This window comes from Mobula birostris, chromosome 15, assembly GCF_030028105.1.
Source record: "Mobula birostris isolate sMobBir1 chromosome 15, sMobBir1.hap1, whole genome shotgun sequence".
In the NCBI taxonomy this organism is placed as follows: domain Eukaryota; kingdom Metazoa; phylum Chordata; class Chondrichthyes; order Myliobatiformes; family Myliobatidae; genus Mobula; species Mobula birostris.
This window is the reverse complement of record NC_092384.1, coordinates 84,531,283-84,554,860: the sequence shown is the minus strand read 5'-3', so window position 1 is coordinate 84,554,860 and position 23,578 is coordinate 84,531,283. Positions and strand designations below refer to the sequence as shown.

General features: G+C 45.2%; 1 protein-coding gene across 17 annotated transcripts in view; it reads left to right on the top strand.

The window, feature by feature from the left end:
* cbfa2t3 (CBFA2/RUNX1 partner transcriptional co-repressor 3) overlaps positions 1-23,578 on the top strand; it is a 318,224-nt gene that overhangs the window by 79,298 nt on the left and 215,348 nt on the right. For 4 of the 17 annotated variants that reach the window (XM_072280038.1, XM_072280048.1, XM_072280036.1 and 1 more), the window contains one exon: positions 2,843-3,037. The exons of 12 other annotated variants lie outside the window; for them this stretch is intronic. In XM_072280038.1, the coding sequence (XP_072136139.1) occupies positions 3,034-3,037 (4 nt within the window). In that variant the 5' untranslated portion in view covers positions 2,843-3,033. Of the gene's footprint in view, positions 1-2,842; positions 3,038-3,275; positions 3,356-23,578 lie in introns of those variants that run through there. One more of the 17 variants, XM_072280042.1, reaches the window with a different exon arrangement.

Here is a 23,578-nt window from a genome sequence, read left to right as displayed (position 1 = left end):
AACATTTGAGAGGCATTTAGCTCGGCATGTGACCAGGAAGGGAATGGGAGGATATGGACTAGGTTCAGGCAGATGGGATTACTTTGTATTGGTTTCATGGTCGGCACATACCTTGTGGGTTGCCAAGCCATTTCATGTTCTGTACTGTTCTATATTCTAAAACTATGGAGTTAGCATCTGAACAGATATGATGGAGTTGGTGTCTGGCCACCTTTGGTGATGTTATTGTTATATTTCCATTGTAAATTAATTCACAATGTAGCTCTCCACACTCTGTCAAATATCCTCTTATTGATCTAGCAAAAGACAGGACATAAGTTCAAGTCAGGAAATTAAATGATGGAAGAAAAAGAATCTCAGGGTTGCATATGGTGATATATCATCATCATCATCAGGTGACATATCATCATCATCAGGTGATACATCAGGTGACATATCATCATCATCATCATCAGGTGCCATGCCCAGTTTGAGCTTTGACTGCCATGGCCCATACACTCCTGTTTGGGGTATGGTGACATATATCTACTTTGATACTGAATTTACTTTGAACTTATAAATTTGAATTCATGCTAATATTATTTGATCTGGGTCTGTGTGTGGTTCCAGTCTAATGTCAAGAATAACACAATGCTTTTGTCATGTTAACAATAGGATTGGAGCAACCTTCCTGGAAAGACATATATTAATAATAATATATTATACGAGCAGCAACATTTAAAAACACACTTAGCAGTGTGCAGACTTAACTAATAATAATGTACAGAATACTAATATACATAATGTACCAATGTGCAATAATAATGTATGAAATAATAAAGCAGAGACTATTGTACTCCTGTCGCACAGAGATGGGCTGTTGTATATGTTTATTGCCTTTGGTAGGAAAGGTTTTCTGTAACAATCCTTGTGACAACAGAGCTGAATAAGTCTGTTTGAAAAGGTGCTCCGCTGCTTATTCAGTAGGTCATGGAGAGGATGTGCCTGATTGTCCATAATGGATAACAGTTTGTTCAGTGACCTCCTCTCCACCACCAACTCAAAAGAGTCTGGTTTGTAGCCAAGGCCGGATCCAGTCTTTCTGATGAGTTTATTTAGTCTTTTTGCATCACCGGCACTGATGCAGCAAAGAAGACAGCACTCACTGCAGCAGACTGGTAAGAGATCTCCAGCATCCTGCTGCGCACATTGAAGGATCTCAGCTTCCTTAGAAACTAGAAGTCTGTTCATCCCCTTCTTGTAAACAGCCTTGGTGTTGGTTTTCCAGTCAAGTCTGTTGTCGAGGTGAACACCCAAGTATTTGTACTGCTCCATCACCGCAACAACTTCTCCCAGAATGTATACAGGACTCGTCAGAGTGCTCTTCCTCCTAAAATCAATCACCATCTCCCTGGTTTTGGCCACATTTAGGATCAGGTGATTCCTCCTGCAGCATTCCATAAACTTGTCCATCAGCCCTCTATACTCTGACTCCTTCCCATCTCTGACACACCAAACCACAGCAGAGTCATCAGAGAACTTCTGCAAGGGACAAGACTCAGATTTGTACTGAAAGTCTGAGTGTACAGTCTGAACAGAAACGGACACAGGACGGTCCCTTGTGGCGCTCTGGTGCCTCCTGCCACCGTCTCAGACAGAGAGCTACTCAGGCATACAAACTGGGGATTATCTGTCAGGTAGTCAGTAATCCAGAAGATAGTGGATTTGTCTACACTGACCTTCTACAGCTTCTCACTCAGAAGACGTGGCTGGATTGTATTGAATGCACCAGAGAAATTAGAAACTATGATTCTCACAATGCCACCAGCATCATCCAGGTGGGAGTGAGCTCTCTGTAACAGGTGGATGATGGTATGATCCACTCCCACTGTAGAGAAAATGCAGTCTATGTGTAATATTTTGGTGCCATTTAAAGGGGTCTCTTCATTTGATGGGATGAGTTTATTGTGTTAGAGTTCATGATTATGGTGCAACAAATCTAACAATTTTGTGGGTGAGCCCCTGAATGCAGGGCACTTGAAATCATTTGAAACATAGAAAACCTACAGCACAATACAGGCCCTTTGGCCCACAAAGCTGTGCCGAACATGTCCTTACCTTAGAAATTGCCTAGGGTTACCCATAGCCCTCTATCTTTCTAAGCTCCATGTACCTATCCAGGAGTCTCTTAAAAAACCCTATCGCATTCGCCTCCACCACTGCCACTGGCAGCCCATTCCACGTACTCACCACTCTCTGTGTAAAAAAACTTACCCCTGACATCTCCTCTGTACCTACTGCCAAGCACCTTAAAACTATGCCCTCTCGTGCTAGCCATTTCAGCCCTGGGAAAAAGTCTCTGACTATCCACACAATCAATGCCTCTCATTATCTGCACACCTCTATCAGGTCACCTCTAATCCTCTGTCGCTCCAAGGAGAAAAGGCCAATTTCACTCAACCTGTTCTCATAAGGCATGTTCCCCAATCCAGGCAACATCCTTGTAAATCTCCTCTGCAATCTTTCTATGGGTTTTTCTTCATTTAAATTTTGATTTCTTTGAAATCATTGTTCAAAGTAGTTCCAGTGTATCTTATTTGGGGTTTTGGTATGTCCGTTGTCTCTCCCCATATTGGACAGTCAAGCTTCTAAACTGATGATAATTGTCTCTCTTAATGTGTTTATCTTCATTGAGAGTGATTTTGATTACAAGCAATGCACTGACCAGTAAATTATTAAATACATATACCAGTTGCTTTAGCTGTAAATCAAAGAGAATTGTCAGTAGCTATTGCTTCTGCCAAGCAGTGCAGGTGTCGGGAGGTTAAAACCTCACTCACTGTCTTTGGTTGTGTGATTGCAGATGTCCACAGCATAGCTGTGTATACAGTCACAGCTGCGAACACCAGCTCCTATTAATAGATGATACTTCCTGCTCTGCCAGCCACATGATACGAGGGGGAGGACTGTCTGACACTGGGCCACCCCCCACAGGGATTTCACAAGCAGTTTAGGGCCATGTTATTCTGGCAGTCCCAGCAGATGTGAATTGTGATGGGTGAGTACGTGATCACTTAATGTTTGAGTTTTTTCAGTCTACTCCAGCCCATGTTCCCCTATAGCAGCTTTCTTCCTTGGCACTCAGTTATTCAGGAATATGGAGGAGTTGGTAACCTGGAAATGGAAATTGGTATATTCTGCTGTACTCTGTCACAAAGGGTGAAAGCTTTTTACTGTCTTGCTTGCCCAGAATTAGCAAGTAGCAGGAGTGATGGAGAGAGCCAAGGTACGACTGAGGAGACGATACAACAGAGGGGTGTATCACCTGTCCTTTCATCCCTTCACTCTCCACTATGCAGGAACCCTGTCTTTCAAGGTAAAGCAGCGTTTCATTTGGAATTTGTCCAGTCCAGTTCACAATGTGATCTCCTCTGCATTGGAGAAGCCAAGAGTAGATTGGGGTATTGCTCTGCACAACACCTGTGTTTGGTCCACAGCAATGATCCTGAGTTTCTGGTTGTCTGCCACGGAATTCACATCTCACTGCCTTTCGATCTGTGGCCTGTGACACTTTTCCAACAAGGCTCAAAACAAGCATATGAAGCAGTTGTTTCTCGTTGCATAGATCCTAAGCACACAATATTGAATTTTCATTGTCAGATAACTGGCTGTTTCTGTACCTGTATCAGAACTGGCCAATACTGCCTGATACCAGTTGCACTGAAGGGCCTGTCTGTGTGCTGTGTAAATCTGTGACTCTGTGATTGAGGATGTCATTAGGAATCTCTGGTAAACTGCAGTCCTAGGGAATTGAGTTGAAAATTCTTCACCGACTGGAGCCGTACCTTATACAAAAGAAGATCACTGTGAATGTATGCTGGATGTCAATGATCCCAACCCCAGGTTTTTCCTGCAGAAGCTCCTCAGAGGAGTGTCCTTTGTCCAACTATTCTTAACTGCTTCATCAATGATCTTCTTGCCATCACACGGTCTGAAATGCAGATGTCTGCTGATGCTTACACAACATTCAATTCCAGTTGGAACTCTTCAAAATGGAACAGCCCTTGCCTAGATACAGTGTGACAGAAGAACACTCAGCAGTGATAGGTGGCAATAAAAAAATGTCAAGACTACCTCCATCAAGAGAAAATCTAATGACCTATGCTTGGCTTGGTGCAGAAGATGCTGGAAACACTTGGCATGCGAGGCAGCATCTGTGGAAAAAGGAACGGAGTTAATAAAAAAACAAAAGAAAATCTGCAGATGCTGGAAATCCAAGCAACACACCCAAAATGCTGGAGGAACACACCAAGCCAGGCAGCATCTGTAGAAAAGAGTAAACAGTCACCCTTTCATGCCGAGATCCTTCTTCAGGATCCTGAAAAAAAAGTGTCCTGAAGAAGAGTCTTGGCCCGAGACATCGACCGTACTCTTTTCCATAGATGCTGCCTGGCCTGCTGAGTTCCTCCAGCATTTTGTGTGTGTTGCAAAAGAGTTAATGCTTGAGTTCAAGACAATTTCCACAGATACTGTCTGACCTGCTGGGTATTTCCAGCACTTTGTTTTTATTGCATATTACAGTGATTGTAGTTTTTCTAATCTTCATCTAAGCATGAAATTCAACTGCATTAATATTGTAGGATGACCCACCAGCACGCAGGAGCCTCCATCAACCAGACCCTAAATAAAGTCGCTCCAAGCAGGTAACAGTCTAGGCATCTAGGGGTAAGAAACACACCTGGTTCCCCAAAGCTTCTCCACTATCGATAAGGCACTGGATGGGGTTTAAGAAAAGGGATATACTTGTATTTGGAAACATAAAAGATTCTGCAGATGCTAGAGATCCAGAGCAACACACATAAACTGCTGGAGAAATTCCGCTGGTCAGGAAGCATCTAGGGGAATGAAGCAACACTCACAACACACTGGAGGAACTCAGCAGGTCGGGCAGCATCTGTGGAAACGAAGAGTCAACGTTTCGGGCCAGAACCCTTCGTCAGGACTGTAGGGGGAAGGGGCAGAGGCCCTATAAAGAAGGGAATGAATACAGCTGGCATTTTGGCTGAGACCCTTCATCTGGACTGGAAAGGAAGGGGGAAGATGTCAGAACACGAATCTGAGCTGAAGAGGAAGGAGGACAAGCTGGAAGATGATAAGTGAAGCCAGGTGGATGGCGGTGGGGGGGATGAAGTAAGCTGGGAGGGGAGCGGTGGAAAAAGTAAAAGACTAGAAAAGAAGGAAACTGATAAGAGGGGAGAGTGTCCAATGGGAGAAAGGGAAGAAGGAGGGCCACCAGGGGAAGTGATGGGCACTTTAGGAGAAGTAGTAAGAGGCCAGAGGGGGGAATAGAAGAAGAGGAAGGGGGAGGGGGAATAATTACCAGAAGTCAGAGAAAAAATGTTAGAAACATAGAAAACCTATAGCACAATACAGGCCCTTCAGCCCACAATGCTGTGACAAACAAGTGCTTACTTTAGAAATTACCTAGGGTTACCCATAGCCCTCTATTTTTTGAAGCTCCATGTACCTGTCCAAGAGTCTCTTAAAAGACCCGATCGTATCCACCTCCATCACTGTCGCCGGCAGCCCATTCCACACACTCACCACTCTCTGTAAAAAAAAAAAAACCTACCCCTGACATCTTCTCTAGACCTACTTCCAAGCACCTTAAAACTGTGCCCTCTCGTGCTAGCCATTTCAGCCCTGGGAAAAAGCCTCTGACTATCCACACGATCAATGCCTCTCATCATCTTATACACCTCCATCAGGTCACCTCTCATCCACTGCCACTCAACCTGTTCTCATAAGGCATGCTTCCCAATCCAGGCAACATCCTTGTAAATCTCCTCTGCATCCTTTCTATAGCTCCCACATCCTTCCTGTAGTGAGGTGACTCCAAGTAGGGTCTGACCAGGGTCCTATATACTGTAACTGTAACATTACCTCTCAGCTCTTGAACTCAATCCCAAGGCTGATGAAGGCCAATGCACCGTTTGCCTTCTTAACCAGATTCAACCTGTGCAGCAGTTTTGAGTGTCCTGTCAACTCCGACCCCAAGATCACTCTGATCCTCTACACTGCCAAGAGTCTTACTAATTCTGCCATCATATTTGACCTACCAAAGTGAACCACCTCACACTTATCTGGGTTAAACTCCATCTGCCACTTCTCAGCCCGGTTTTGCATCCTATCAGTGTCCCGCTGTAATCTCTGACAGCCCTCCACACTATCCACAACGCCTCTAACCTTTGTGTCATCAGCAAATTTACTAACCCATCCCTCCACTTCCTCATCCAGGTCATTTATAAAAATCACAAAGTGTATGGGTCCCAGAACAGATCCCTGAGGCACAGCACTGGTCACCATGCAGAATATGACCCGTCTACAACCACTCTTTGCCTCCTGTGGGCAAGCCAGTTCTGGATCCACAAAGCAATGTCCCCTTGGATCTTGATAAGCCTTGTACGGGGTACCTTATCAAATGCCTTGCTGTTCATGCCATATTGGAGGCTACCCAGACTGAATATGAGGTATTGCTCCTCCAACCTGAGAGTGCCCTCATCATGGCAGGAGAGGAGATCATGGACCGATGTGTCAGAATGGGAAAGGGGATAGGAATTAATATAGTTGACCACTGGGAATTTCCGCTTTTGTGGATGGGACAAGGATGCTTTACAAAGTGGTTCTCCAATCTATGTCAGGTCTCACCAATGTAGTGGAGCCTGCATCAGGAGCATCAGGTACAGCAGACAATCACAACAGATTCACAGGTGAAGTGTCGCCTCACCTGGAAGGACTGTTTGGGGTCCTGGATGGAGGTGAGGGAAGTGATGAGTGGGCAGTAGTAGCTCTTCTGCTGCTTTTAAGGATAAGTGCCAGTGGGGATGGACGAAAGGACAAGGGAATCATGGAGGGAGCGATCATGAGAGTGGCGAGTGGTGGAATGGGGGGAGGAGGTAAAGATGTGTTTGGTGGTAGGATCTTGCTAAAGATGGTGAAAATTGTGGAGAGTGATGTGTTGGATGTGGAGTCTCTTGGGGTGGTAGATGAGGCCAAAAGGGATGCTTAAGCCCTGTTAAGGCAGCGGGGAGATGGAGTGAGCATAGATACCCTAGAAATGGATGAGGTGCAGGTGAAGACAGCATCAATAGTGGAAGTGGGAAACCCCATTCTGTGAAGAAGGAGGGCATTTCTGATGTCCTGGAAGGAGCTGGGTTTCCCTTCCTCCATCTGAGCCAGATTCAGTGCCAGAGACCTGGTTGCTACACTTTCCTCCTGATAGGTCATGCCCCCCAACAGTAGCCAAAGTGGTATACATTTTGTTTAAGAGAGTGGCCATAATGGTAGTCTGCTCTGTTGCCTATTCCCTTTCCTTATCCTGACAGTAACCCAGCTACTTGCCTTCTGCAGCTTAGGGGGGGACTATCTCCCTGTAGCGTTTATCTGTCACTTTTTCATTCTCCAATATGAGCTGAAGATCACCCAGCTGCAGCTCCGATTCCCAAACATGGTTTGTAAGGAGCTGCAGTTGGATGTGCTTCAGTCAGATATAGTTATCAGGGAGGCTGAAGGTCTCCCAAAATTCTCACATCTAACATGAAGAACACACCACTGAAGCTGGATCCATTCTCACTTCACTAGCACTGATAGACAAAGAGAAAAATAAACTTTTCTTGGTCTTCACCTCTTCTCGTTGAAGCCTCTTAAGCCTTAAAACCTCCTCTCTGACACTAATCCACTCCCACAGTGGCTGCTCCCACAATGGACACTCCATGTAAGCCTAACTTCTTTTTAGTAGCTTTTGTTAGTTGTCAATTTGAAAGGGTTCTTAAGGGGAAGTTCTTCTGCACTAGTGTGTTGGGGATATGAACAAACTGCTAGATGATGTTATAGAGGTGGGTACAATTACAACTTTCAAAAGATTTGGACAGGTGCATGTAAAGGAAAGGTTAGAGATTTATGGTCAAATAGAGGCAAACAAGAGTAGTTGTGATAGGCAGTATGGTCAGCACGTTTTATGCTAATTCACTCTTATAGAAACATGGTCATGGATTGGCAAGGCTTGCAGTCCAATGTTCCAGTGTGTAGATGCTTTTGGCATGATAGATGTGGGGTACTGGTGCAAACTGTTTGACAATTTCTAATGTGTAAATGAGAAAGGAGAGGCAGTCAGGGACATCCTTTAAGGATCTGAGTATACTGTACAATGGTTCTACTGCGCAGATTGAGTGAAACAAGGAGAGAAAGGACTGTTAGCTGAAGTGCTTGTAGAGACAGGTTTGGTGTTAGAGCTGGGGGATGGTCAATTCTACGTTCAGAGTGAGAAGGACGAAGCAAGACAGATAGTTGGCATATCAAGCCATATCAGTACTAAGGCAGGGGCAGAAAGCTGTTGTAGACATTAACAGCTGATTCCAGGAAGGAAAAGAAACAATGGCATGTTGGCATGAAGGAATTGAGTATCTCTAAAGTTGTCACAGCAGTATTTCCATCATTAGCAATAGTGCATGAACACCAGTATCATTGGTGACAAGACAGGCTCACTGAGAAACAAGACAAGATGCTGCCATTCTCTATCCTTCAGTGTCATAATGGGGCAGATATCTGTCTGCGCAGCACTTCTCCATTTCCATATCTGAGGCTAACCACACTTCACGTGTGGCAGACTTCTATCTGTGTTGCTGTTGCACAGATATCCGGAATTTGCAACCTGCAGCTCACTCCTTCCCGTCAGCTTGTGTTTCCACTAAAGTATATTCCTCTCGCTTGGAGAGTCCACGTCAGATAGGAGATCTGCATGCTTTGTAATGGAGTGCCCTCTTATCGGGCTTGTAGTTGAAGTAAGATTATTTCAGAACCACATTGCTTACAGACCCAGTGTCAGGCTACTCTTTCTGCAGTCCTATATGCTTCTACAATAACTCAGCCAATAAAAAATGTCAACATCTACGAATAATGAGTTCCTAATGTGGGTGCTTTAATTTCTAGATGTAGATTTACTGAGTTTTGATGGAAAGATACCACACTACTGCCTACTGAATTTTCATTGTGTTTCCCTTTACCAGCAAATGGGCAGCCAGACGATGGCAGCAGGTCTAATTCCATGGGGTGTATTTATAACGTTGACTAGCACAGCACAGCAACTGGTTAACTAAACTAATCTCTTCTGCCTACACAATGTCCATATCATTCCATCTTCCTCATGTTCAGGTGTCTATCTAAATGTCTCTTCAAAGTCTCTAATGTTTCTGCCTCTACCACCACCCCAGGCAGCGTATTCCAGGCACCCTCCACTCCTGTGAGAAACATGCACCTCAGATCTCCTTTGAAATTGCCCCCTCTCACCTTAAAGACATGCCCTCTGATATGTTTCTTTTCAATCCTTGGAAAAAGATACTGTCTGTCTATGCTTCTAGTATTCTTATAGCTCTCTATAGATCTCCCCTCAGTTTCTGGTGCTTCAGGGAAAACAATCCAAGTTAGTCCAACCTCTCGTTATAGTACAAGCTCTCGTTATAGTACATGCTGTCGTTATAGCACATGCTCTCGTATAGTACATGCTCTCGTTATAGTGCATGCTCTCGTTATAGTACATGCTGTCATTATAGTACATGCTCTCATTATAGTACATACTGTCATTACAATACAAGCTCTCGTATAGTGCATGCTCTCGTTATAGTACATGCTGTCGTTATAGTGCATGCTCTCGTTATAGTACATGCTGTCGTTATAGTACATGCTCTCGTTATAGTACAAGCTCTCGTTATAGTACATGCTGTCGTTATAGTACATGCTCTCGTTATAGTACATGCTGTCGTTATAGTACATGCTCTCGTTATAGTACAAGCTCTCGTTATAGTGCATGCTCTCGTTATAGTACATGCTCTTGTTATAGTACATGCTGTCATTGTAGTACATGCTCTCGTATAGTGCATACTGTCGTTATAGTGCATGCTCTTGTATAGTACATGCTCTCGTTATAGTACATGCTCTCGTTATAGTACATGCTGTCGTTATAGTGCATACTGTCATTACAGTACAAGCTCTCGTTATAGTACATGCTGTCATTATAGTGCATACTCTTGTTATAGTACATGCTCTCGTTATAGTACATGCTCTCGTTATAGTACATGCTGTCGTTATAGTGCATACTGTCGTTATAGTACATGCTCTCATTATAGTACATGCTCTCGTTATAGTGCATACTCTCGTTATAGTGCATGCTCTTGTATAGTACATGCTGTCATTATAGTGCATACTGTCATTATAGTACATGCTCTCGTTATAGTACATACTGTCATTATAGTACAAGCTCTCGTTGTAGTGCATGCTCTCGTTATAGTGCATGCTGTCATTATAGTGCATGCTGTTGTTATAGTGCATGCTCTCGTTATAGTACATGCTCTCGTTATAGTGCGTGCTCTCGTTATAGTACATGCTCTCGTTATAGTACATGCTCTCGTTATAGTACGTGCTCTCGTTATAGTGCATGCTGTCGTTATAGTACATGCTCTCGTTATAGTGCATGCTGTCATTATAATGCATGCTGTCGTTATAGTACATGCTCTCGTTATAATGCATACTGTCGTTATAATACATGCTCTCGTTATAGTACATGCTGTCATTATAGTACATGCTCTCGTTATAGTACATACTGTCATAGTGCGTGCTCTCGTTTTAGTACAAGCTCTCGTTATAGTACATGCTGTCGTTATAGTACATGCTCTCGTTATAGTGCATGCTGTCATTATAATGCATGCTGTCGTTATAGTACATGCTCTCGTTATAATGCATACTGTCGTTATAGTACATGCTCTCGTTATAGTGCATGCTGTCATTGTAGTACATGCTCTCATTATAGTAGATGCTCTCGTTATAGTGCGTGCTCTCGTTATAGTACGTATAGTAAATGGGGAGAAGATTCAAAAGTCTTAGGAGTCCTCGTGCAAATCTCCCAGAAGGTTAATTCACAGGTTGAGTCTGTGGTAAAGAAGGCAAATGCAATGTTGGCATTTATTTCAAGGGGAATAGAATATAAAAACAAGGAGATAATGCTGAGGCTTTATAAGTCACTAGTCAGGCTGCACTTATAGTATTGTCAACAGTTTTATGCCCCATATCTCAGAAAGGATGTGTTGTCATTGGAGAGAGTCCAGAGGAGGTTCACGAGGATGATTCCTGGAATGAAGGGGTTAACATATGAGGAGCATTTGGCAGCTTTGGGCCTGAACTCACTGGAATTTAGAAGAATGCAGGTGGATCTCATTGAAAGGCGTAGATTACTGGCAGGAGGAGGCAATAGCAGCGCGTTGCACATGCGCAGCCCTCCGGTGAAAAATGATATCGTATCCTTTAAATAGGGGCCATGGACAATTCTGATATGATGGAGACGGACGTGAAAGCACAGAGGAACATCTGGAGAAATTTCTGAAACGCTCGTTCGCTGCTGTCATTACTGCGCGATCGGGAATCTTTTGGAGGCAAGGCCTCAAAATCCCCGGCTTTGCCTGCTGTTGGCGACCGAAATGGAGGTCGAATCGTTCGGATAGAGATGGCGCTCAGTACTCGGTGTCAGAGAGCTGATCAGAACTCGAAGTTTTCGGATGACTCAGAATCGGACTGTGGCCGGGTATGGCAAGGAGAGTTTTTCTTCCTTCTCCCGTTTGCGTGAGATGCGGGACATTTGAGAGACTTTGAACTTTTACTGTGCTCATGGACTTCTTCATCAAGTTATGGTATTGTTGCACTGTTGTAACTAAACGTTATAATCATGTAGTTTTGTTAGTTTTTTTCAGTCTTGGTCTGACCTGTGTTTTGTGATATCACACCGGAGGAAATATTGTATCATTTCTTAATGCATGCATTGCTAAATGACAATAAAAGAGGACTGCGTGTCTTCATAATCTAGGGTGGATGTGAAGAGGATATTTCCTATGATGGGGGCACCCAGACTTGAGGGCGACCCTTTGGAACAGAGGTAAGGACGAATTTTTTTTAGGCAGAGAGTAGTGAATCTGTGAAATACTCTGCCACAGACTGTAGTGGAGGCCAGGTCCGTGGGTATACTTAAGGCAGAAGTTGATAGTTTCCTGATCGGTCAGGGCATCAAAGGATATGGCGAGGAGGCAGGTGTCTGGGGTTGAGTGGGATTTGGGATCAGCCTTGATGGAATGGCGAAGCAGACTTAATCGACTGAATGGCCTAATTCTGCTCCTATGTCTTATGGTCTTATGTACTACTGACAACAGGCAGACAATCTCTGAAGAATATTGATAATGTTTGGGGTCACCCATCTTGTAAACATACTGCCCAGAAGAAGGCAATGGCAAAGCCCTTCTGCAGAAAAAATTGCCAGTGGCAATTATTGTCACGGATAGAAAAAGGAAGAAAACAACAGATGGAAAGACAGATTTCAGACGGTTGGAAGACCATGATTGCCCACATCATACAACATGGCACAGGATGATGATGATGATGAAAGCAGGAGGGAATAAAGGGGGAGTTTTGGCATTACTAACCAGAGAAAGTGTCACAGCAGTACTCAGTCAGGACAGACTGGAGATCTTGTCTAGTGAGGCATTATGGATTGAAGTGAGGCATAAGAAAGATATGACCACATTAATAGGATTATAATAAAGACCACCGAACAGTCCGCAAAATTTACAGAGAAAATTTGTAGTGAGATTGCAAACTGTTGCAAGAAACATAAGGTTGTTACAGTAGGTGATTTTAGCTTTCCACATATTGACTGGGAGTTCCATATTGTAAAAGGTTTGGATGGGAAAGAGTTCGTCAAGTGTGTTCAGGGAAGTGTCCTTAATCAGTACATAGAAGTCCCAACTAGAGAGAGTGTGATACTAGATCTGCTATTGGCGAATGAGACAGGGCAAGTAACAGAAGTTTGTATAGAGGAACACGTTGTATCTAGTGACCATAATGCCATTAGTTTCAAGTTAAATATGGAAAAGGATAGGTTTGGGCCTCAGGTTGGAATTCTAAATCGGGGAAAGGCCAATTTAGATGGTATCAGAAAGGATCTGCCAACAAGACGAGAAAATCTGCAGGTGCTGGAGGAACTCAGCAGGCCAGGCAGCATCTATGGAAAAGGGCACAGTCTATGTTTTGGGCTGATATCCTTCATCAAGACTGAAAAAAAAGATGAGAAATTAGAGCAAGAAGGTGGGGGAGGGGAGGAAGAAGTACCAGGTGGTAGGTGATAGGTGAAACCGGGAGAGAGGGAGGGTGAAGTAAAGAGCAGGGAAGCTGATAGGTGAAAGAGATACAGGGCTGGAGAAGGGGGAATCTGATAGGAGAGGGTAGAAGACCATGGAAGAAAGGGAAGGGGGAGGAGCACCAGAGGAGGTGATGGGCAGGTAAGGAGATGAGGTGAGAGAAGGAAATGTGTTGGGAATAGTGACGGGGGGGAACAGGGACAACTACTGGAAGTTTGGGAAATCGATTTTCACACCATCAGGTTGGAGACTACCCAGGCGGAATATAAAGTATTTTTCCTCCAACCTGAGTGTGGCCTTATTGCAGTAGTAGAGAGGCCATGGACTGACATATCAGAATGGGAAGTAGAATTTTTCTGGTGGATGAAGCATAGGCGCTTGGCAAAGCAGTCTTCCAATCTATGTCAGGTCTCACTGATATAAACGAGCCACTCCTGGAGCACTGGATACAGTATGTGACCTCATCAGACTCAGCTGAAGTATTGCATCATCTGGAAGGACTGTTTGGGACCCTGAATTGTAGTGAGGGAGGAGGTGTAAGGGCAGGTATGGCACTTACTCTGCTTGCATGGAAAAATACCAGGTGGGGAGGAACGAATGGACAGGAGGGTCACAAAGGGAGTGATCCCTGTGGAACACAGAAAGCGGGAGGAAGGGTGAGCTTGGTGGTGGGATCCAGTTGGAGATGACTGAAGTTATGGGGAATTTTGTGCTGGACGCAGAGGCTGATAGGGTGGTAGGTGAGGACAAGAGGAACCCTATCCCCGGTGGGGTAGCAGGTGGATGGGGTAAGGGCAGACATACATGAAATGGAAGAGATGCAGGTGAGGGCAGCGTCGACGGTGCAGGAAGGAAAGCCCCTTTCCTTGAAGAAGGTGGACATCTCATTAGTTCTGGAATGAAAAGTCACCTCCTGATAGCAGATGCAGGGAAGATGGAGGAACTGAGAGAAGAGGGTGGCATTTTTACAAGTGACGGGGTGGGAAGAGGTATCATCCAGGGAGCTGTGAGAATCAGGGGGATCTGGCAAGTGTGGTTAGGGACAGGTTGTTTACTGACAAGGGTGTACTTGGTAAGTGGGAGGCCTTGAAAAGTGAATCCCAAAGGGATTCTGTAGATATATTAAAAGGATAATAAGGGACCAAATTGATCCACTGAAAGACTGGAGTGGTAATCATTGCATAGAGCTGAAAGAGATGGGTAGTTTTAAATGGATTTTTTGCATCTATATTTTTTGGGAGATGGACGCAGTCTGTAGATGTGAGGCATTGCAGCAATGAGATCCTGGATGCTAAACAGTTTACAGAGGAGGAGATAAGACCATAGACATTGGAGCAGAATTAGGCCATTTGCCCCGTTGAGTCTGCTCTGCCATTCAATCATGGCTGATTCGTTTTCCCCACCTCGGCCCCACTCCCTGGTCTTCTCTCCATAACCTTTGATGCCGTGTCCAATTCAGAGCCTATCAAGTTCTGCCTCAAATACACCCAACAACCTGGCCTCCACAACTGCCTGTGGAAACAAATTCCATAAATTCACCAATCTCTGGCTACAGAAATTTCTCTGCATCTGTTTTAAATAGACGTCCCTCTATCGAGAAGCTGTGCCCTCTTGTCCTAGACTCCCCCACCATGGGAAGCATCCTTTCCACATCTACTCTGTCTAGTCCTTTCAACATTCAAAATGTTTCAATGAGATACCCCCCTCATCCTTCTGAATTCCAGCGAGTACAGACCCAGAGCCATCAAACGTTCCTCATATGATAACCTTTTCATTCCTGGAATCATCCTTGTGAACCTCCTCTGCACCCTCTCCAATGCCAGCACATCTTTACTAAGATGAGGGGCCCAAAACTGTTCACAATACTCAAGGTGAGGTCTCGCCAGTGTCTTATAAAGCCTCAGCATCACGTCCTTGCTCTTGTATTCTAGAACTCTTGAAATGAATGTTAACATTGGATTTGCCTTCCTCACCACTGACTCAACCTGCAAGTTAACCTTGAGGGTGTTCTGCACAAAGAATCCAAAGTCCCTTTGCATCTTAGATTTTGGGATTTTTTCCCCGTTTAGAAAATAGTCTACACATTTATTTTCTACTACCAAAGTGCATGATCATGCATTTCCCAACATTGTATTTCATTTGGCACTCTCTTGCCTAGTCTCCTAATCTATCTAAGTCCTTCTGCAGCCTACCTGTTTCCTCAACACCACCTGCCCCTCCGCCAATCTTTGTATCATCCACAAACTTGGCAACAAAGCCATCTATTCCATCATCTAAATCATTTATATACAGCATAAAAAGAAGCAGTCCCAACACCAACCCCTGCAAACACCACTAGTCACTGGTAGGCATACAGAAAAGGATCCTTTTATTTCCACTCGCTGCCTCCTACCAATTAGCCAATGCTCTAACTATCCCAGTAACTTTCCTGTAATACCATAGGCTCTTAACTTGGTAAGCAGCCTCATGTGTGGCATCTCGTCAAAGGCCTTCTGAAAGTCCAAATATACAACATACACTGCATCCCCTTTACTGTATCTACCCTACTTGTAATCTCCTCAAAGAATTCCAGCAGATGGGTCAGGCAAGATTTTCCCTTAAGGAAACCATGCTGATTTTGTCCTATCTTGTCCTGTATCACCCACATCTTCCCAACCACTGAGGTCAGGCTAACTGGTCTATAATTTCCTTTCTGCTGCCTTCCTCTTAAAGAGTGGAGTGACATTTGCAATTTTCCAGTCCTCTGGGATCAGGTCAAAGTTCAATGATTTTGAAAGATCATTACTAATTCCTCCACCATCTTTCCCGATACCTCTTTCAGAACCCCAGGGTGCAGTTCATCTGGTCTGTATGACTTGTATACCCTTCGGTCTTTCAGCTTTTTGAGCACCTTCTCCCTTGTAATAGTAACTGCACTCGCTTCTCTTCCCTCACACCCTTCAGCATCTGGCACACTGCTAGTGTCTTCCACAGTGAAGACTCATAAAATATACTCATTTAGTTCATCTGCCATCTCCTTGTCCCCATTATTATTTCTCTGGCCTCATTTCCTAGCCGCCCTATATCCACTGTCATCTCTCTTTATTCTTTATATGCTTGAGGAAGTTTTTACTATCCACTTTGATATTGTTTGCTAGCTCACAAAATCTTATCTTCTCTCAGTGGGTGGTGAGAGTGTGGAATGTGCTGCCAGTGCAAGGCTGGATGCAGGGTTGACTTCAACATTTAAGAGAAATATGGAAAGGAGGGGTATGGAGGCTATGGTCCAGGTGCAGATCAATGGGATGAGGTAGATTAATGGTTCAGCACTGACACATCTAGTTTCTGTGCTGTAGCGTTCTGTGACTCCAAACCTCTTCTGCACCCTCTCCAAAGCAACGACATCCGTCCTGTAATGGGACAACCAGAACAGCACGCAATGCTCCAGATGCACCCTATGTGCAGGTTTTTAAAGTTGCAACATAACTTCTTGACTTTTGAACTCATTGCCACGACTAACAAAGGCAAACGTGCCACTTGCCTTCGTAACCACCCTGTCAACCTGTGTAGCCACCTTCACGGAGCGATGAACTTGGATCATAAGATCCCTGTGCTCATTAACAGTGTGCTGCCTCATTTGCATTTGATCTACCACGGCACTATCCTTCACATTTGGATGGGTTGTACGTGGTCTATCAGCGGCATCAACAGAGCTTTACCAAGAGGGATTTCTTGCAGGTCGGTGGCAGTTATTTAAAAGGAAGCTTCGAGAGCGTTAGTCCATTGTACGTGGCCTATCAGTGGCTATAACTGGAGCACCAATCGTGAGATAGCAGGGAAAGTTCAGGCATAAAAGGGAGTCACTGCCTAGTGGAACGGTAATCAAAGGAGTGATCTGAGGCAGAGTAGGAGGACTTTGGCTCATTCGGGCTTTGGCGATAATTGGTCGAGGTGAGGTAAGTTACCTGTGAGGAATAGAAACAGGAAGTATGTGTGTGAGGCCGGTGTTCTGTGCTCGGTGTCAGATGTGGGAAGTCCAGGAGACTCCCAGCCTCCCAGACGGCCACATCTGCACCAGGTGCATCAAGCTGCAACTCCCTAGGTACCGCGTTAGGGAACTGGAAGTGCAGCTCAATGACCTTCATCTGGTCAGGGAGAGTGAGGAGGTGATACAGAAGAGCTACAGGCAGGTAGTCACTCTGGGGCCTGGGGAGACAGATAAGTGGGTAACAGTCAGGAGAGGGAAGGGCAGCAGTCAGATACTAGAGAGAACCTCTGTGGCTGTCCCCCTTAACAATAAGTACTCCTGTTTGAGTACGGTTGGAGGAGACGGCCTACCTGGAGGAAGCAACAGTGGCCGCGCCTCTGGCACAGAGTCTGTCCCTGTGGCTCAGAAGGGTAGGAAAGGAAGAGGAAGGCAGCAGTGATAGGGGATTCTATAGTTAGGGGGACAGAAAGGCATTTCTGTGGACGCAGGAAAGAAATTCGGATGGTTGTTTGCCTCCCAGGTGCCAGGATCTGGGATGTTTCTTATCGCATCCACAATATCCTGAAGTGGGAGGGTGAACAGCCAGAGGTGGCAGGAAAAGGGAGGCGGTCCTGAAAACAGACTACAGGGAGTTAGGAAGGAAGTTGAGAAGCAGGACCTCAAAGGTAGTCATCTCGGGATTACTGCCTGTGCCACACGACAGTGAGTATAGGAATAGTATGAGATGGAGGATAAATACGTGGCTGAGAGATTGGAGCAGGGGGCAGGGATTCAGATTTGTGGATCATTGGGACCTCTTTAGGGGCAGGAATGACCTGTACAAAAAGGACGGGTTGCACTTGAATCCGAGGAGGACCGATATCCTGGCGGGGAGGTTTGCTAAGGTTACTGGAGAGAGCTTAAATTAGAATTGCTGGCGGGTGGGAACCGAACTGAAGAGACGGAGGAAGCAGTGGTTGGCTCACAAATAGAGAAAGCTTTTAGGCAGTGTGAGAGGGAAAATCGGGTGATAGAGAAGGGATACACTCAGACTGATGGTTTGAGATGTGTCTATTTTAATGCAAGGAGTATTATGAACAAAGTGGATGAGCTTAGAGTGTGGATCAGTACTTGGAGCTATGATGTTGTGGCCATTACAGAGACTTGGATGGCTCAGGGACAGGAATGGTTACTTCGAGAGCCAGGCTTTAGATGTTTCAGAAAGGACAGGGAGGGAGGCAAAAGAGGTGGGGGCGTGGCACTGCTGATCAGAGATAGTGTCACAGCTGCAGAAAAGGAGGAAGTCATGGAGGGATTGTCTACTGAGTCTCTGTGGGCGGACGTTAGAAATAGGAAGGGTTTGGGCTGGCTGATGGCGCAATGACGTTGGCGCTGGACCTGGGAGCGGAGGTTCTAGTTGGGTCCGCTCCCAAGTACGCTTTCCATCCGTGCCAGGTTGAGTGTCGCAATCACAACTCGACCTTGTAAAATAAAAAAGGGAACAATACTGCGAAAATGTCTGTGTGAGGAGTGGCAAGCCACGCAGTCTCTCTCTCTCCCTCCGCGCCTTGTAAAAAGCCATGAAAAAGACATCATCAGGGATGCACGAGTGCACGCACGCACACGCAGACGCACATGCACAGACTCGTACGCGCGCAGGCACAAGCCAAAAAAAAAGAAACAGGAAGGGGTCAATAACTCTACTGGGTGTTTTTTATAGACCACCCAATAGTAACAGGGACATCGAGGAGCAGATAGGGAGATGGATTGTGGAAAGATGTAATAATAACAGGGTTGTCATGGTGGGAGATCTTAATTTCCCAAATATTGATTGGCATCTCCCTAGAGTGAGGAGTTTAGATGGGGTGGAGTTTGTTAGGTGTGTTCAGGAAGGTTTCTTGACACAATATGTAGATAAGCCTACAAGAAGAGAGGCTGTACTTGATCTGGTATTGGGAAATGAACCTCGTCAGGTGTCAGGTTTCTCAGTGGGTGTGCATTTTGCAGATAGTGATCACAATTCTATTTCCTTTACCATAGCATTGGAGAGGGATAGAAACAGACAAGTTAGGAAAGCGTTTAAATGGAGTAAGGGGAAATATGAGGCTATCAGTACAGGAACTTGGAAGCATAAATTGGGAACAGATGTTCTCAGGGAAATGTACAGCAGAAATATGGAAATGTTCAGGAGATATTTGTGTGGCGTTCTACATAGGTACGTTCCAATGAGACAGGGAAAGGATGGTAGGGTAAGGACCCACGGTGCACAAAGGCTGTTGAAAATCTAGTCAAGGAGAAAAGAAAAGCTTATGAAAGGTTCAAAAAATTAGGTCATGATAGAGATCTAGAAGATTATAAGGCTAGCAGGAAGGAGCTTAAGAATGAAATTAGGAGAGCCAGAAGGGGCCATGAGAAGGCCTTAGCGTGCAGAATTAAGGAAAATCCCAAGGCATTCTACAAGTATGTGAAGAGCAAGAGGATAAGATGTAAGAGAATAGGACCAATCAAGTGTGACAGTGGGGAAGTGTGTATGGAACCGGAGGAGATAGCAGAGGTACTTAATGAATACTTTGCTTCAGTATTCACTACAGGAAAGGATCTTGGCAATTGTAGGGATGACTTACAGCGGATTGAAAAGTTTGAGCATATAGACATTAGGAAAGAGGATGTGCTGGAGCTTTTGGAAAGCATCAAGATGGATAAGTCTCCGGCACCAGATGAGATGTACCCCGGGCTACTGTGGGAGCTGAGGGAGGAGGTTGACTCTGTGGTTAAGAAGGCATATGGTGCATTGGCCTTCATCAACCGTGGGACCGAGTTTAAGAGCCGAAAGGTAATGTTAATGCTAAATAGGACTCTGGTCAGACCCCACTTGGAGTACTGTGCTCAGTTCTAGTCACCTCACTACAGGAAGGATGTGGAAACTATAGAAAGGATGCAGAGGAGATTTACAAGGACATTGCCTGGATTGGGGAGCATGTCTTCTGAGAATAGGTTGAGAGTACTTGGTCTTTTCTCCTTGGAGCGAAGGAGGATGAGAGGTAACCTGATAGAGGTGTATAAGATGATGAGAGGCATTGATCATGTGGATAGTCAGAGGCTTTTTCCCAGGGCTGAAATAGCTAACGCGAGAGGGAACAGTTTTAATGTGCTTGGAAGTGGGTACAGAGGAGATGTCAGGGGTAGGTTTTTCACTCAGACAGTAGTAAGTGCGTGGAATGGGCTGCCGGTGACGGTGGTGGAGGTGGAGGCGGATGCAATAGGGTCTTTTAAGAGACTCTTGGATAGGTACATGGAGTTTAGAAAAGTAGAGGGCTATGGATAACCCTGGGTAATTTCTAAAGTTAGTACATGTTTGTCACAGCATTGTGGGCCGAAGGACCTGTGTTGTGCTGTAGGTTTTCTATGTTTCTAAATTCCATCTACCATTTCTTCGCCCATTCTGCAACTGATCTATATCCCATTGTAATCCTTGCCACCCTTCTACACTATCCACATCACCAATCTTCATATCATCTGCAAACCTACTGACCCACACATGTACATTTTCATCCAAGTTACTTATATACATCAGAAACAGCAGAGGTCCCAATACAGATCCCTGCGGAGCACCACCAACCTCAGACCTCCAGCTGGAATGAGACCATTCAACCACTGCCCTCTGTCTCCCATGGGCCAACCAGTTCTGAATCCAAAAAGCCAATTCTTCATGAATCCCATGCATCTTAATCTCATGACAAGATCCTTATGAGCATGGTTTTCCAAATGCTCATAATTCCTGTCCCTAAGATTACCCTCCAGTAACTTCTCTACCAGTGGCGTGAGACTCTCCGGTCTATAGTTTCTAGGATTATCCTTGATTCCCTTCTTGAATAATGGAACAACGTTAGCTACACACCAGTCCTCTGGGACCTTGCCTGAGGCTAGAGAGGACACAAAGATATTGGTCAAGGCCCCAGCAATCTCATCTCTTGCCTCTCTCAATGACCTGGAGTATATTCCATCAGGCTGTGGGGACTTATCCACTTTCATGCTCTTTAAGAAACCCAATGATACCTCCTCCTTTACCTCAAAATGCCTCAGCATATCAATACACTAAGCACTTGTCTCCTTATCTTCCACCTGCTTCTTGGTAAATACTGATGTAAAGTGCTCTTAAGGACCTCACCCTCATATTTCGCATCCAAGCAAATGTTCCTACCTTTACCTTTGAGTGGTTTTACCCTTTCCCTAGTTAGCCTCTTTGCTCCTGGTGTACGTATAGAATGCCTTGGGATTTTCTTTCGTCCTACTTGCCAAGAACTTTTCATGGCCCCTCCTGGCTTTCCTATTTAATACTCTCCCGCAATATCCATATTTATAGACATTTTAAAATCTAAGGAGTTGTGGCCATTGTTCCCAAAGTGCTCACCCACTGAAAGGTTGGTAACCTGGCCAGGCTCACTAATCAATACCCGGTCCAGTGCAGGCCTTCCTCTTGTTGGACTATCTACATATTGATTTAAGAAACGCTCCTGGATGCACCTAACAAATTCAGCCCCATCTAAACCTCTTGCACTCAGAAGGTTCCTGTTTATATTTGGGAAGTTGAAGTCTCCCATAACAACCCTCTTGTTTTCACACCTTTCCTTTCCTTAATCTGTCTGCATATCTGTTCCTCAACATGCTGGTGGCTATTGGGGGAGGTGGAGTGGGGGTGGGGCTGGAGGTGGGGGGGAATGCTGTAGTACGATCTCATCAGAGTGATTCCACCCTTCCTATTTTTGAGTTCTACACAGTGGACGAGCCCTCCATTATGTTTCTCCTGAGTGCAGGGGTGGTATTGTCTTTGATTGGTGGTTCAATTCCCTCACTTCCTTTACCTCCCTCTTTGTCTTTTCTAAAACATTGAAATTCTGGGACATTAAAAACCCATCTCTGTTCCTCTCACAAGCAATTCTCTCTTCTTCTTCAGTTGTCCATCGAAATCCGATGACGACGTCCACTCCTTTATTGCAGGTGGGACATGTATATGTAGTAGTGGTGGCAACCATGGCTGCATTTCTCCTGGCTCTCTTCTGCTGTCTTCCGGTTGTTCTTTCCATCTCCAGAATACGAACCCCGTCCCTACACAGCTGTCACCAAGTGGTATGGTCAGCAGCAACATCCTCCAGGTCCTCGGGTCTGATCTTGCACTTCCTTAAAGCATTCTTCATCTGATCCTTATAGCGCTTCTTCGGCTTCCAGCTGAGCGTCGACCATGATGTAGCTGGCCATATAACACTCTGTGGGGTAGCCGACATGGGGGCATCCTTATCACGTGCCCCAGCCACTGCAGCTGACGCTGGGTGACCATGGCCTCAATACTTCTGCAGTTGGTCTTTACAAGTACTTCAGTGTGAGGCACCCGCTCACGCCAGGTAATTCCCAGGTTGCGCTGGGGGTAGCTTATGTGGAAGCGCTGCAAGGACTTGATGTGACGGCTGTAGGTTACCCAAGCTTCACAGCTATAAAAGAGGGTGGTGACACAGACCGCTTGGTATACGGCGACCTTTGTGGAGGGACGAAGGCTCCTGTTCTGAAAGACTCTATGCTGAAGTCTCCCAAAGGCAGCTGATGCCGTTTAATGCGGCTCTGGATGTCGTTGTCAATGCCACTATCCTCAGAGAGAATGATCCCCAGATATTTGAAAGATGGCACTACTGACAGCTTTTCATCACCAACAGTGAAGGCTGGTAGAGTGGGTGGGACACTGGTACTCCGTTGGCAAACCACTTCTGTCTTGGTGTCATTAAAAACGCATCTCTGTTCCTCTCACAAGCACTTCTCCCTAAGGACCACAACATTGTATTCCATGTACTGATCCGTGCTCTAAGTTCAGCACTGTTACACATAATACTCCTAGCATTAAAATAGACACACTTCAATCTATCTGCCCCATCAGATCGATTACGTTGCTCCTGTCTACATTCCTTTCCATCCCTCCACTTTCTGACTTGATGCTCTGGTTCCCATCCCCTTGCCAAATTAGTTTAAACCCTCCCGGCTACGATATTTTTTCTCCTCCAGTTCAGGTGCAACCTTATCCAAGTTCCTGAAACCATGCCCTCTGCACCTATTCCTCAGCCACTCACCTCTACTGTCGTATTCCTGCCCTGACTAGCATGTGACACTGGGAGCAGTCCAGAGATGGCTACCTTTGGGATCCTGCTCTTCAGACTCTTTCCTATCTCCCTATACTTTCTGTGCTGGACCTCTTCCCCTTTCCTACCCATGTCATTGGTGCCAATGTGCACCATGGCTTGTACAAAAGGGACAGGTTGAACTTGAATCCAAGGGGGACCAATATCCTTGCAGGCAGGTTTACTAGAGCTGTTGGAGTGGTTTAAACTGATATGGCAGGGGGATGGGAACCAGTATGAAAGAGCTGAGGATAAGCCAG